Source organism: Ricinus communis, chromosome 3 (assembly GCF_019578655.1).
Source record: "Ricinus communis isolate WT05 ecotype wild-type chromosome 3, ASM1957865v1, whole genome shotgun sequence".
NCBI classification, from domain to species: Eukaryota; Viridiplantae; Streptophyta; class Magnoliopsida; order Malpighiales; family Euphorbiaceae; genus Ricinus; species Ricinus communis.
The window spans coordinates 23136934-23151154 of NC_063258.1; the positions used below are offsets into that span (position 1 = coordinate 23136934).

At 25.3% G+C, this 14221-nt stretch overlaps 2 protein-coding genes across 2 annotated transcripts; both read left to right on the top strand.

Annotated features, from left to right (window-relative positions):
• Positions 1-366: 366 nt before the first annotated feature.
• LOC8277256 (UDP-glucuronate 4-epimerase 1) lies at positions 367-2122 on the top strand. Its single transcript, XM_002528176.4, has one exon. It carries the CDS (start codon positions 553-555, stop codon positions 1852-1854), a length of 1302 nt encoding a protein of 433 aa, XP_002528222.2. The 5' UTR covers positions 367-552; the 3' UTR covers positions 1855-2122.
• Positions 2123-11155: 9033 nt separating this feature from the next.
• LOC8259344 (vinorine synthase) lies at positions 11156-13165 on the top strand. Its single transcript, XM_048371659.1, has one exon. The coding sequence runs from the start codon at positions 11462-11464 to the stop codon at positions 12827-12829; it is 1368 nt and encodes a 455-aa protein (XP_048227616.1). The 5' UTR covers positions 11156-11461; the 3' UTR covers positions 12830-13165.
• The last annotated feature ends 1056 nt before the right edge of the window (positions 13166-14221 follow it).

A 14221-nucleotide genomic window follows, 5' to 3' on the forward strand; every position in this document is an offset into this window, starting at 1 on the left:
AGCCAAGCATTTATCCAATTCAATGTGTTTGCCATTTTCAAGGCAGAAGTGTTGATTGAGCGTAAGTCCACTCCCCTTGGCCAAGAATATGAAACAATTGAATTTAAAAATTAGTAATAAAGAGGAACTAATTTTTAAAAAGGAAAATAAAGATAAAATAGAAAAAACAAATTCCCACTAATCACTCTCTCTCTCTCTCTCTAAATTAAGAAGTCCAAAACCACGATTCCGTTTTATCTTTGTAGAAAAACATATTAACTGTTTGTTATTTAGTTAATTTCTCTTTCTCTTCCAATCTGGCCGTCCTTTAACGCGTTCACGCGTATGCTTTGTCGCTTCTCTGTGGGTTACCACTATATATAACCCTTCTTTTCTCCCTCTTTATTTGGCAGGTGCAGGAAAATCATTTTCTCTCGTATTTTCTCTGCATCTGTACACCACTTTCTTATTTGATAATATTCAGTCTCTCTTTTGTTATCTTCAAGAAAAACAAAAAAACTTTCTTTCTTTCTTTTTCTTTCATTCTCTTTTTTCAAGAAACGATTCAAGAAAATGCCCTCATTGGAGGAAGAGTTATTCCCGTCCACACCAGGAAAGTTCAAGATCGACCGCGGAGGCCACGCAATGAACAGACAATTCTACCGTTGTTTTACCTCCACAAGCACCATGTTCTTATGGGCACTTTTCTTGATTGCTTTGACGGCGTCATATTTGAGTTTTCAAAGTTTCATCGATTCCGGTAGCAAGTATTTCTCCGCTTCTTGGGGCGGCCTTCAATGGGAAAAACAAGTGCGTAACTCCGCTCAGATCCACCGTCCGTCCGGCGGCGTATCGGTTCTTGTTACCGGAGCAGCCGGTTTTGTCGGTACTCATGTTTCTTTAGCTTTGAAAAAGAGAGGGGACGGCGTCGTTGGACTTGACAATTTTAATAATTATTACGATCCGTCTTTGAAGAAAGCACGCAAGTCTCTTTTAAACAGTCACGGTGTTTTTATCGTGGAAGGCGATGTTAACGACGCGCGGCTCTTGGCTAAGCTATTTGATGTGGTGGCTTTTAGTCATGTTATGCATTTAGCGGCTCAAGCCGGTGTCAGGTACGCTATGGAGAATCCTCACTCTTATGTTCATTCTAATATAGCCGGCTTAGTCACTCTTTTAGAGGCTTGTAAATCGGCCAATCCTCAGCCGGCTATTGTTTGGGCTTCGTCAAGTTCTGTCTATGGCTTAAATGATAAAGTTCCCTTTTCTGAATCTGATCGGACGGACCAGCCCGCGAGTTTGTATGCGGCTACGAAAAAGGCAGGTGAGGAAATCACTCATACTTATAATCATATTTACGGTCTGTCAATTACTGGGTTGAGATTTTTTACTGTCTACGGTCCATGGGGTAGACCCGATATGGCTTATTTCTCTTTCACGAGAAATATTTTACAAGGGAAACCGATCACTGTTTATCGGGGCAAGAATCGGGTTGACTTGGCCCGCGACTTCACCTACATTGATGATATAGTGAAAGGATGTGTTGGGTCTTTGGATACTGCGGGTAAGAGTACGGGTTCAGGTGGGAAGAAACGGGGACCCGCTCCGTATCGGATTTTTAATCTTGGTAATACGTCACCTGTTACTGTACCGACACTCGTTAGTATACTGGAGAAGCATTTGAAAATGAAAGCTAAGAGGAACGTTGTTGATATGCCTGGAAACGGTGACGTTCCGTTTACTCATGCTAATATTAGTTTGGCCAGAAGAGAACTTGGGTATAAACCGACAACCGATTTGCAAACCGGGTTGAAGAAGTTTGTTAGGTGGTATTTATCATATTATGGCTACAATCACGGAAAAGCTGTAAATTAAGTTGTTTTTTTTTTTTTTTTATCCATTAATCTCTTTTTGTTTTTTTTAGGAATTTTCTATTTCCCAAGTTTAAAAAGAAAAAGAAAAGGAAAAAGAAAATGGGAAATGGAAATTTGTTAAGACTGAAAAGAAAAAGAAAGTAAAAAAAAAAAAAAAAAAGGAAAGCCACAATATTCTTTACTTGGGAGGGCAATCCTCTTTTCCTTTTGTTGTTTCTCTTTTGTAATTAATGGGAAAAGAACAAAAAAAAGGTATATTTCAGATGGTACATATGCTAATTTCTAGTTTATCGACTCCGAAAATTTTTCAATTTTAAAATTATATAATTTTCAAAATCTTTTTATTATTTTTTAAAATTAGTAATTTAAAAATTTATAATATATTTGTGTATATAAAATTTAAAATTAGGTTTTAAAAGCGACTCCTATATCAATTATTCATTTAATAGCTGTAATGTTAGTAGCTACATTTTCAAATTGAAAGCTTCTTTTTTATTTAGTTTTTAATTAATTATATATATAATGATTGATTGAGGGGACACATTTTAAAGCCCAAATAGAAAGAAAGACAAAAAGAAAAAAGGATGGGTAACTTAAACTTACAGCTAAGATAGAAAAGGACAGGCGGCACAATGGTGATATACGGTTGGAGGAGGGTCCCATATTTGTCAAATTACAAAAAAAGTAATGTCAAAATTGTACGGCAATCCAAAACTCGAGCCTAAATCGAAGGGCTAATATCACATCTTGCCAATCCAGCTGTACGCATCGCGCGTTTGGTCACTGTTGCATGAGATTATTATTTATAGAGATGGATTGCTTGCCGACAATTATGTGTAATTCTTAGAATATTTATTTGTTTTCGGAAGGATTTTGTCAATCATGGGCCCATGGCCTTTTTAGTGGACCCATTTGTACTATTCTCTGTACCGTTTGTAACCTTTTTTGTGGGCTCTATCAGTTTGTCTGATATAAGCTTTCTAGTTTCATCCTTCTTTCTTTCTAGTCTCCTTGTCAATATATTATTTTATCCAAGAAGTTTCAAGTCACATAGTTTATGTTTAACTTGTATTGTTACAAAACTAGTATGATGAAATAGATTTTTTATTTTTATTTTATATTTTTATGTTTGATATTTAGTAATTAAATAGTATTATATTTATCTTTTTAGTAATTAGTGAGTTTTGATGATATGAAGTTTTGTGGTTCAAAAAATATACCATAATTTAAAGAAAAATCAAAATACACTTAAAAATATATAAGGATATAATCAAAATAAAATAAAAAAGTCTTTGAAGTGTGCTAAAATGGATAATAATTTTGTGTTTACAACAACTATTTGAATGTTTGTGACAATAAAAAAGTGGATAGAGATGAATGATGTTTTTATAATTTTATTAAAAAAAAATAATACTAATAAAATATCAAAAGAATATTATAACTCAATCCCAAAGAAAATATTTATTAGTAAAAAATCTTAGGTCTTAGGTCGTAAAAATAAAATAGAAATTTTAGCCTAATTTATATATATATATATATATATATATATAGCAAAAAATTCTTATTCAAGGAGACTTAAGAAATTATGGAAAATATAATAAAAAATAGTGATTTTTTTTTTATATTTATTGCAAAATTGAAAATTTTTAATGCATAGGAGAGAACTTGAACTCACAATTTCTCTCAATAATAAAATATTTTACCACTTGACTTAAGTTCACGTCAAAATTTTATTATATTATTATATGCACACAAAATTCAGCAAATGAAATGAAAAAATGATTAGGTATTAGAGAACGGCCACCGACAGTTTTGGTTGGTTAACATGCGGAGTTATGGTATTAGCCAATAATAGTGGAAAAAGAAATTGAAAAACAAAACATAGATTGGAATATAAGAATCGAAGTGGGGATTTTGTTTAATTATAAAGAGCCAAGTCATTTTCAAAACTATGATAAAGTATATTTCTATAAAGACATTTTATCCACCGACAGATCGTGGCCATTAACGACAAGGACCATTCATTAAAATATTTGTTTCAAATAATTATAATAAAATTTAATCTACTTGATTCGATTAGTTAAATGTCTAACAATTGTTTTAAGACTTTTGATTTGATGTTAAATGGATAATGTGTATATTTGATTCATTAATTCTTTCTTAACAAGTTCAAATTTGTTGACGACAAATTTAACTGCCTTTTCTTTATTATTAATTTAGAATAACTTAACAAACTAAATCAATATGGACTTGAATGGCATAAATAATTAAGCATTTATATAGAGCACATATAATGATCCAATAATAATAAATTTATCAGTTTGTTTATTCGTTTCTTAGATCTTATTAAATTTACTTTCATACCCTTCTTGGAAAATGAATTTATTATTTTAAAGAGTTTACTTAATATACTATATTAAAGCATTTTTAATGGTGCCTTTTATTTTAAAGAGTATATTTTTCTATAATAAAATTTATTTTAAAAAATATTCACATATAAAGAGTAAAATATTTTATTAAGTCCCATAAACTCTTTATATTTTATATTTTATTTTATTTTTATTTTTATAACATTAATAGTTTTAATTTCTCTTTCTTTTTTTAATTTTTATCAATAAAAAATAAAAATACCAAATATTAATTAAATCAAATGCATAGAAATTTGTAATACATTTATTAAATATAGAGTAAAGAGTGAAGTTTGAATCTCCATATGTAGAAAGATAAACTGACTTACTACTTTATATTTAAAGAATAAAGAATATATTTGAGTGACATTTTATACTATAACTTTTTAAAATAAATAGTTTAACATATATAAAGAGTGTATTGGATATGCTCTTAGAACATTTCTAAATAACTGTTTATATATAAACTAAACTCTTTATTATAAAAATTATTTAATAAAATAAGACTTCAACACACTCTCTCGTCTACATCACCGCTTATAATAACTCGAGAAGGCCAGCAAAAGGTAGACTGATTGGATTTGAATCTCTATATTAGAAAGCTAAATTTACCGTTTATTCTTTATTGTAATTAATATATTACAAGATCCTATACATTTTATTAATTAATATCTACTATTTTAAATTATTTTCTTTAAAATACTTTTTTCTTTTCCTATCTAAAACAAATAATTTTTTTTAAAAAAACATTAGTAGTTGTTGGATAAAATAAAATAAAATAAAAATAAAGAGAGTATTGGACTTAATTTCTTTTTCTATTCTTTATAAGTAAAGATATTCTTTATTAAATAAAATATACTCTTTAAAATAAAGAGCACTATTTGAGATACTCTTAGAATTTTTATCTCTAATGCGCTCTTTATATATATCAAACTCTTTATTTTAAAGAGCTATATCATAATTCAATACAATTTTTATTCTTAAATGTAAAATAAAGAGTCAATTTAGCTCTCTGTATATACAGAGCTAAACTTCACTCTCTATTATATCTTTAATAAATGTACTATAACTTTCTATGCATTGGTTTTAAATTGACATTCATAATTTTTATTTTCTATTAGCAAAAGTTAAAAAAGAAAAAAAATTAAAATTATTAATGTTTATGGAACTAAAAATAAAATATTAAAAGTCTATTGAATTTAAATAAAATATATTCTATATATTTGAGTATTTTTTAAGATGCTTTTTATTTATAAAAATCATATTTTTTAATATTAAATTTTTTTTTTATGAAATTTAGTAAAAATGAGATGTCAATAATGTTAATTTGTTTTATTGATATTCATACAATAAGGAGTCAATCCAAAATTAAATATAGACACTAAATAAAGTATAATTGAAATATATAAGTATCTTTTATTATTTAAATTAATTTTACTTTGTTATATTTATAATTTAATCATTGCCAAAATATATTTTTATTATTTAATAAAAGAAATATGTTAGTTATTAATAGCTACTAGTCGTTTACCCATACGTGACAATAACCGTTATTATCACATGGTTATCAAGTTTATAAATAAAATTTAATAAAATCTTTAATATTTAATAATATATTCATCATTTTTCAAAAACAATAGCAAATTAGATATTTTTAATTTCTTTTACTTAAATTTTAATAATATTAAAATTTTATTAATGTACTAATATAAAAATTTCTCTCAACATATTTATCAATTAATTCTAATATTATATAAATTAATATTATTATATAATTAAAAATTAATTTATTAGTAAATTTACTATTTAAAATATTATTTTTAGAAAATTAATTTATTAGTTAATATAATATCAAAATATAATTAAAATGCTATTTTTTAAGATAATCATTATCTAATTAAGAAACTAATTATTATTCAATTAAGAAATTAAGTATTATTAATAGACTATTTTTTAGAATTAAAATCAGTATTTAATTAAAATCTAACTTATCGATTAATAAATTAATAAAAAAACTATAGAATTACACATAAACTTCAATCTCATATATTAAAAATAAATATATTTATCAAATAAAACTATAAAAGAGATTTTATATATTAAGTTCCAAGTGTATAATTATAAATTTTTTTGATTAATACAATTATAAAATTAAATAAACATCATATAAAAAACTAAGTATATAATTAATTAAGAATTCATTATATTTATTAAATTTAGAAAATCTTATAATAAAAAATTTATAACATAATTATTAAATATAAAACAACCATTTCATCTAAAACGGAAGCAAGAAAGCCCAAACATACTGATTTAGACCACAAAATTTGCTCATAGAAAAGCCATTATATTATTAGGCACAAAATTTTCAACTAACCCAAACTTTGCATTATCAACTAAACTTGAAAAAAAATAAAGTTTTAAAGTTTTTTTAAATTTTTATTTTTAAAGGGTATTTGGCTTTCATTTTAAGAATTGTTCAAACTGTAAGTTCAAAAAAGGAAGCCAGAAGAAAAATCCAATTTATTTATTTACAGAACGATTTGATATCATATACATATTCCCCAATTAATTTGAGGGAATTAATGATTTTGGAGGTTACCAAAAACTGGTTTCAGTTCACTGCACATGCCCTAACGTACGCCTGCCCTGTAAAAACTGAATCCAAATATTAACCATTAATGTTTTATTTTTGTTTGACTTCTTTTTTTTTTTTTCTTTTCTTTATCAAAGATTATTTATTTTCATTTTACAAAGAAAGGAAATGAAAATTATTAATCAAGCCATGTGCAGCACATGTGGCGATAATAACATCCACGCCTATTTTTAGGACATATGCGTCACGTGGGTTACAATTTAACGGGCATCCCTATCTAGAAATTTGGCCTACCAAAATTAAAGCTAAATTTCCCTTTCAAAGAAAAATAAAAATTAAAGGTAAATTCATATTTACAAAATCTTTCATCATTAAAATCCACTTTCATTTAAGAGATTTTTAAATAATCTTCAATTTAGTCTAGCAGATATCTACATTCCATTTAAATATTATAAAATATATAAATTGAAATATTTATTAAAAATTAAATATATTTAAAATAATTAAATAACTAAAATTTAAATTAAAATATTTAAAATGATCAGATGAATATAAAATTTATATGTCAAATATAGATTCAACTAAAATTAAATCTTTTATTATTTATTTAAAATTCGACCAAAACTAAATCTCTTATCATTTATTTAAAACTCGAAATTCGATTTCAACAAACACTTGTTGAAGCTAATTATGAACTTAATTAATAAAGTGAGTTGGATAAATATTATTTACTTTTTAAATTTTTTGTTCAATACCCAAGTTTTCTTTTATATTTTATTTATTATATCAGAATTTTTTTCTTTTAATCAATTAACTATTAGTTTCTTTTATCTATATAAAAATAATTAATTAATTTTATTTTATTTGTTTTATTTTTTAATATAATTTAATTTTAATAAAAATTCAAAAATTTTAAAAAAGTTTGTATCGTATATTATCAAAAATTCATATAATTTGATTTTAAATTTTATAATAAAATAAATAAAATTATTAATATTAATTTTGTTATATTAAAAAGTAACTTCTGATAAAAAATTAAAAATCAAATTAATTTCTTTTTATCAACTTAATTTTTAGTTGCATTGACTTTCATGCAAAAAAATTTTAAGTAATAAATAAAATATAAGGAACAACTTATATCTTAGATAGAAAATAAAAAAATAAATAGTATAAAATTAAATATAAGTAATGATTACTTAACAAAAATACCGATGAAAGAATTTTTTAATATAAAATCACAAAATAAAAAATATAATTTTTAAATAATATTTAATAGTTAGAACTGTAATATAGAAAAATAAGAGGTATAAAGTAATTACCCCAAATAAAAATAGGCTTAGTACGTGATTTCACTTATGTACTTTACACTTTCGTTTATTTTATATTAATAATTAAAATTAAATTATATAGTAATTTAATAATATTAGTGTAAATATAAGTAGTTATAAAATTTTTAAAATTTCTTGAACTAAATTGTATTAAAAATAAAAATTAGAATAAGAAAATAAATAGTAAATTTTTAATTTTATTAGACACTAAAATTAACTAATGTTAAAAATAAAATTTTATTCTAATTTGATAATAAAATTAATTTTGGATAAATTTGATACTTAATAACAAATTTAAGGATCAAATTATAATTTTAAATTACTAATTTAGTCATTTGACAAACGTGGAAGGGGGTTATAATTAGTTTTATTAAAACTTAATTGAGTTTTAATATAATAAAAATAATGTAGAGACCGACTCATATATTAGATCAAACCATAAATGATAAACAATATTTAACATATTTAATAAAAGAATGGACAAATTTCCAAAAAAAAAAAAAGCAGTTCGGTTTAGTTATTTTTTTTTGTAAATTCGATTATTTTGTTTGTAAGTTAGATTTATTTGGTTTAGCTTTCTTAAAAGCCAAAATTATATCTGTTCGGTTCGGTTTTATACTAAAAATCTAAATTAACTAAAATGATCAATTTTTTATTTTTATTAATTTTATTTTAGTTTAAAATTATTTTAGATTCGATTTGATTATTGTGATTTACATACTATTTAACTTAATTCAGTTTGTATTTATATATAATTTGATTATTTTAAATTATTTAAAAATTTAATTTGATTTAATTTATTTTAAAAAATAGTTTGATTTATTTGATAGATCTAATTAAATTTGATTTTAAACTCAACTGATTGAATGCAGATCCTTACTTGTGAGAACAAAAGTTATTAAAATTTTGAATCTTAGGTTTTGGGCCACTTGGTTTAGCTGTATTTTAAAAAATAAGATATTAATTATATTTTAATATTATATTAACTAATTAATTAATCTTATAATTAGATAATAATTTTAATTTAAAAATAATATTTTAAAATTTTTCAATATCATATATTCACTAATAAATTAATCTGTTGATATTATAATAATTTTAAAGTAAAAAATAGTGATATCAATTATATTGACATTATTAATTTATATAATACTAAAATCAATTAATAAATATTATCAAGATAATTTTTATATAATTATACTAATAAAATTTCAAAATATTAAAAATTATAAAAATATTTAAAATATTTAATTTACTGTTATTTTTAAAATACTATAAATAAATATTGAATATTAAAATTTATATTACATTTACTTATAAATTTGATTTTATAATTAAAATAATAATAGAGGCCGTGTTACGTACTGATCCAGGACTAGTATAATATTATTTAGAACATCAACCTACTTCCAATATTTTTGTGATTGTGTATAAATACACTCAGTTGTTCTTTTGTAGCATGTATTGGATTTTAACAAGGCTTAATTGCCAAATAAATATAGTACTTGCATTATTTTATTAAATCTAGCATCTATTTTTAATTTTTTTTATTTTAATATCATATTTTAATATTGATTTCAATTTGAATTTTCATTATCAGCCTTATTGATATACGCGTGAGCCTTGTTGATTAAAGAAAAAAAAGAGATTGAGCCAATACTTTTATTACTAAAATATTAATATAAACACATAAGATTAACGAAAATCTAAAGTTAAGAAGAAATAAATAATTTTACATGCGCAAGCTATAATATATTAGTACTGGGATGAATTAACAACTATAATATTGGACAACTCTTTTTTGTTACCATTTTAGAGTTCGGATTATGTAGTAAATTTGACGGATAATTTTACTGAAAATTAAGATTAAAATTATATTAAAATATGATACTAAAATAAAAAATCTAAAAACTACATATTATATAAATACAGAATATAAAATTTTCTTTGACAACTAAACCTTTTAAAAACAAAATCTCCGTGTTGAAAGCAAAATATGTCAAAAATAGTAGTTAAGATGTATATGATATATTAAATAAAAATTGAGCGGCATCGGAGGTTAATAAGGTTTATTCTTTTAATAGAAAATAATCATAGAATTAAAATTTATAAAGAATTTATAAAATTTTACTGTTTTTTAGATATTAAAGACTTGACTTTAAATTCACAAGAATTTAAATTTGAAAAAGATAATTTCACCTAAATAAAAAAGATAATTCCTGAAAACTGTGTAGCCTGACACTTTAAACTCAAAAAATTTATGTATTAATTTAAATTTAAATTTTTAGTTGATTAAATTTCTACTAATAAAATATTTTTATTTAAAAAATTATTTTTATTTAAAAAAATATTTTTCTATATTAAATTCTTAACTCGTACTTCAATTGTAATTTTGAATATTTTTTAAAGAAATATAATTTAATAATTAAAAATTAAGATTGTATTAACAAATCATTTTAATTTATTATAGAATTTTTATGTAATTTCTAATATAAAAATAACAATGGAATTTCAAATATAAAAAACAGAGTTTCAAATTCATCTATTAAAAGTAATAAATTTTAATTTTTTTTTAAGAATTATACATTTTAAGAATTGCGAGTCTCAAAATTTTAAATTCTTAAAATTTAAATTTTTAGAAAAAGAACAGATCTTAGGAAAACTTCAGAGTGCCAATAAAAATATGATAAAATTGGTGTGGGATCAACTTGATGATAAATAAATTAAGTTAAAGCTAGAGACAATTAAGTTCAAACTCAGTTTAATTGCACTCATAAAAAAATAATTAAAGTAAATAACTTTCTGTCTCTCTCTATTTATATTATATAGTGACAGACATATCAATTAAACTAGTCGTTTATTATTATATTTTCAGACAATTACTATTATTTTAAAAATAAATATTCTTTTTACTGTTAAAATGAAATTGAAGCTAATAATTTCTCCCATTCTATTTTAATTAAAAAAAGATATTTTCTTAAAATTATTTATTAAATTAATAATTATAAAAGAAAATAGAGTATAATTTGGGACGGATCAAAATGAAAATAAAAAAGAAAAAAAGAAGAAACTAGAGTAACTGTTTATTAATTAGTCATTCTAAAACTAAATGTGCAATTAAAACAAAGTGAATATAAAGAAATTAAACGGATAGGCCATTAAGAAGCTTTTCATTTAATGTTAGAATTGCTTTCTCTAATATTATATAGATGTAACCCAAGTGACAGAAGTCACAAGACATATACCTAAAGCCAAAAACTTGCAACTGCCTCATCAATGGACATGGCTAAAGCAGTGAGAATTGACATTATCACAAAACAAACCATCAGACCATCTTCTCCGACTCCTCAACACCTTAGATATATCAAGCTCTCCCTTCTTGATCAATTAAATTTTGCTATGTCCACGCCCATCCTTCTCTTTTACCCTTCAAAAGGTGACACTAGTAATATTCATGATCACATCAAAGAGCAATCTCAACGACTGAAATCATCCTTGTCGAAAGCTCTTACTCTTTTCTACCCACTAGCTGGTAAAATTACAGACAATTCTTTCGTGGAGTGCACTGATTGTGGGATTCAGTATACTGAAGCTCAAGTTAATTGCGCTATTTCAGACGTGTTTGAACGACCCGATAATGATTTTCTTGAAAAATTGATGCCTATTGATCTAAGTTCAACATTGACAGGTGCTATAGTTCAATGTAACTTCTTCGCCTGTGGTGGATTAGTAATTGGAGTTAGTCTCTCCCACAAGATTACAGATGCCGCCTCTTTGGGCACTTTCTTGGGGGCTTGGGCCACAATGTCTCTTGGATCCCCACCACCACATGTGGTGCTTCCACATTTTGTCTCTGACACTATAATTCCTTCAATGAAAGAACCGTCACTCCTGCCACCACCACCACCATTGATCCTGGAGTTGACAAAATGTAAAACAAGGAGGTATGTTCTTGATGCCTCTAAGGTCTCCATTCTAAAGGCCAAAGCTGCAAGCAAATGCGTGCAACAGCCGACTCGAGTTGAAGCTGTGACTGCATTCTTTTGGAAATGCTTGATGACCATATCAAGATCAAAGCAATCAGGCTGTGCAAAATCTTCTGTTCTTACTCAGGCTCTTAACTTCCGCAGAAGGTTGGTGCCGCCCTTGCCTCAGAACTATATTGGAAACCTTTCCGGCAAATTTATTGTCGAAACAAAGGTCACGACGAGTAATCTAGAGTTGGCAGACTTGGTTTCCCTTTTAAGAGAAGGGCTAGAAAGGATGTCTAATGATGTAGCAAAAGGAGGTCAAACGATAGACATGGCAGGATTGCTAGAGTTTGCCAAGGAGTTCGGAGAACTGCACAACAGAGATGATACAGACTTGTATAGCTTCACAAGTTTATGTGGGTTCCCATTATATGAGATTGATTTTGGGTGGGGAAAGCCAACATGGGCAATTGTCACCAATTTGGTGCTAAAGAATTATGTCCTGATGATCGATGCGACGGATGGCAAAGGAGTTGAAGTTTGGATGTCTTTGAGTGAAGAAGATGCAACCTTGTTCGACAGAAATCAAGAGTTGCTTGCATTTGCTTCTATAAATCCTAGTGTCAAGTGTGGAGATGGCAAGGGTGATCCTGCATTGACATCCTGTTTGTAGTATATATCCTGCCTGCGAAAATGGCATGCACTTGGATTAAAATGAATATCAAAATTGTGCAGGAACTAGCTAGATCAAAGACATAACTGTAACCAGGAAACACAATGAGAAAGTCATAGGTGGCACAGTCACAAGCTTTATTTAATTTATATTGTGTACGCTAGGAAGCAGATGCATAATACATTTGTAAAGAAAGAAAATTATATGCTTCTTGCAATTAAGGAACCACAACTATGGGCCTTGTTTACAGTCAACCGCATGCAGAGCTTAGGAAAGTAAAATTCTCCAGCAACTGATCACTAATATATTATATGAATGAAGGATTTATCCATGGAAACAAAGTAGTCACCTGAAAAGTCTCCCAAGAGAGATGCTGGACACTATAGAATGACCATGTAAACAAAACTCTCCGAACAAATGGGAGAATTGCTTGAGATCTTTCAAATTCTATCATATGCTGTTTTGACAGGAAAATTGGTTACCAGATTTTACAAGAGCCCTGCAAATCCCGTCATTTGCTCCAGCCTCCTTTTCAAAATAAAAGCTGGCAGTCTTTTCAATTTCATTCCTCTCCCCAATCTAAGATGGAATTCTAGAGTGAACGAAATTATAATGAGTTCATTTTTCCTTTACTTCTATATGTTATCAAGAAAAAAATGTAAAATTTAGATTAGATTTACATAATTTTTTTTTAAAATTTTTTAAATAAAAGAATATTAGTTTGTAACATTTATAAAATCTTACATAAAAGTTATGTATTAAGATTTTTTTATGTAAATTTAATTTAAATTTATGAAGTTTCACTAACTGAAAGAATTATGTTATTATATACTACAACACAAAAAAACCTCCTCAATTCAAGTATTTAACTATGCCTTCATTTCACTTGGGCCTAAATGATAAAAAGTATTGAGAAAATGACAAAAGTATCTATGCTTTTTTTATTTCTTATTATTTTTGCAGTATTAATTTTTTTATATAAAAATACGATTTATTTTATTTTTTTTTAAAATTACAGTTTTAATTATTTTTCACTTTTTTAAACAACTAAAAAAATCAAAAAATAATAAAAAATAACCATACTTTTGGAAAAAAAATTAAAAAACAGTATTTTTTTTTAAAAATTATACAGTAAATGATATTTTTTATTGATTTTAGTATTATTTCTAATTTTTTAAAAAATATTCCGTTTGAAATCAAAATTCAAAATAAAAAAAAATCCATCTTATACCCCTTAAAATCTCAGCCATTTGATCTATTTCCAGTCTCATCAAAATGAACTCTTTCGTATTTCTTATATTTATAATTTAATTAAGTTTTAACTGATAAAAATAACAAAAATATGTAAATGAAGATGTCTATATTAATAATAATAAGAATAATAATAATGTT

Bases quoted from the DNA above. Each gene is read 5' to 3' on its own strand.
- LOC8277256 (XM_002528176.4), top strand. From the start codon at position 553: ATGCCCTCATTGGAGGAAGAGTTATTCCCGTCCACACCAGGAAAGTTC.
- LOC8259344 (XM_048371659.1), top strand. From the start codon at position 11,462: ATGGACATGGCTAAAGCAGTGAGAATTGACATTATCACAAAACAAACC.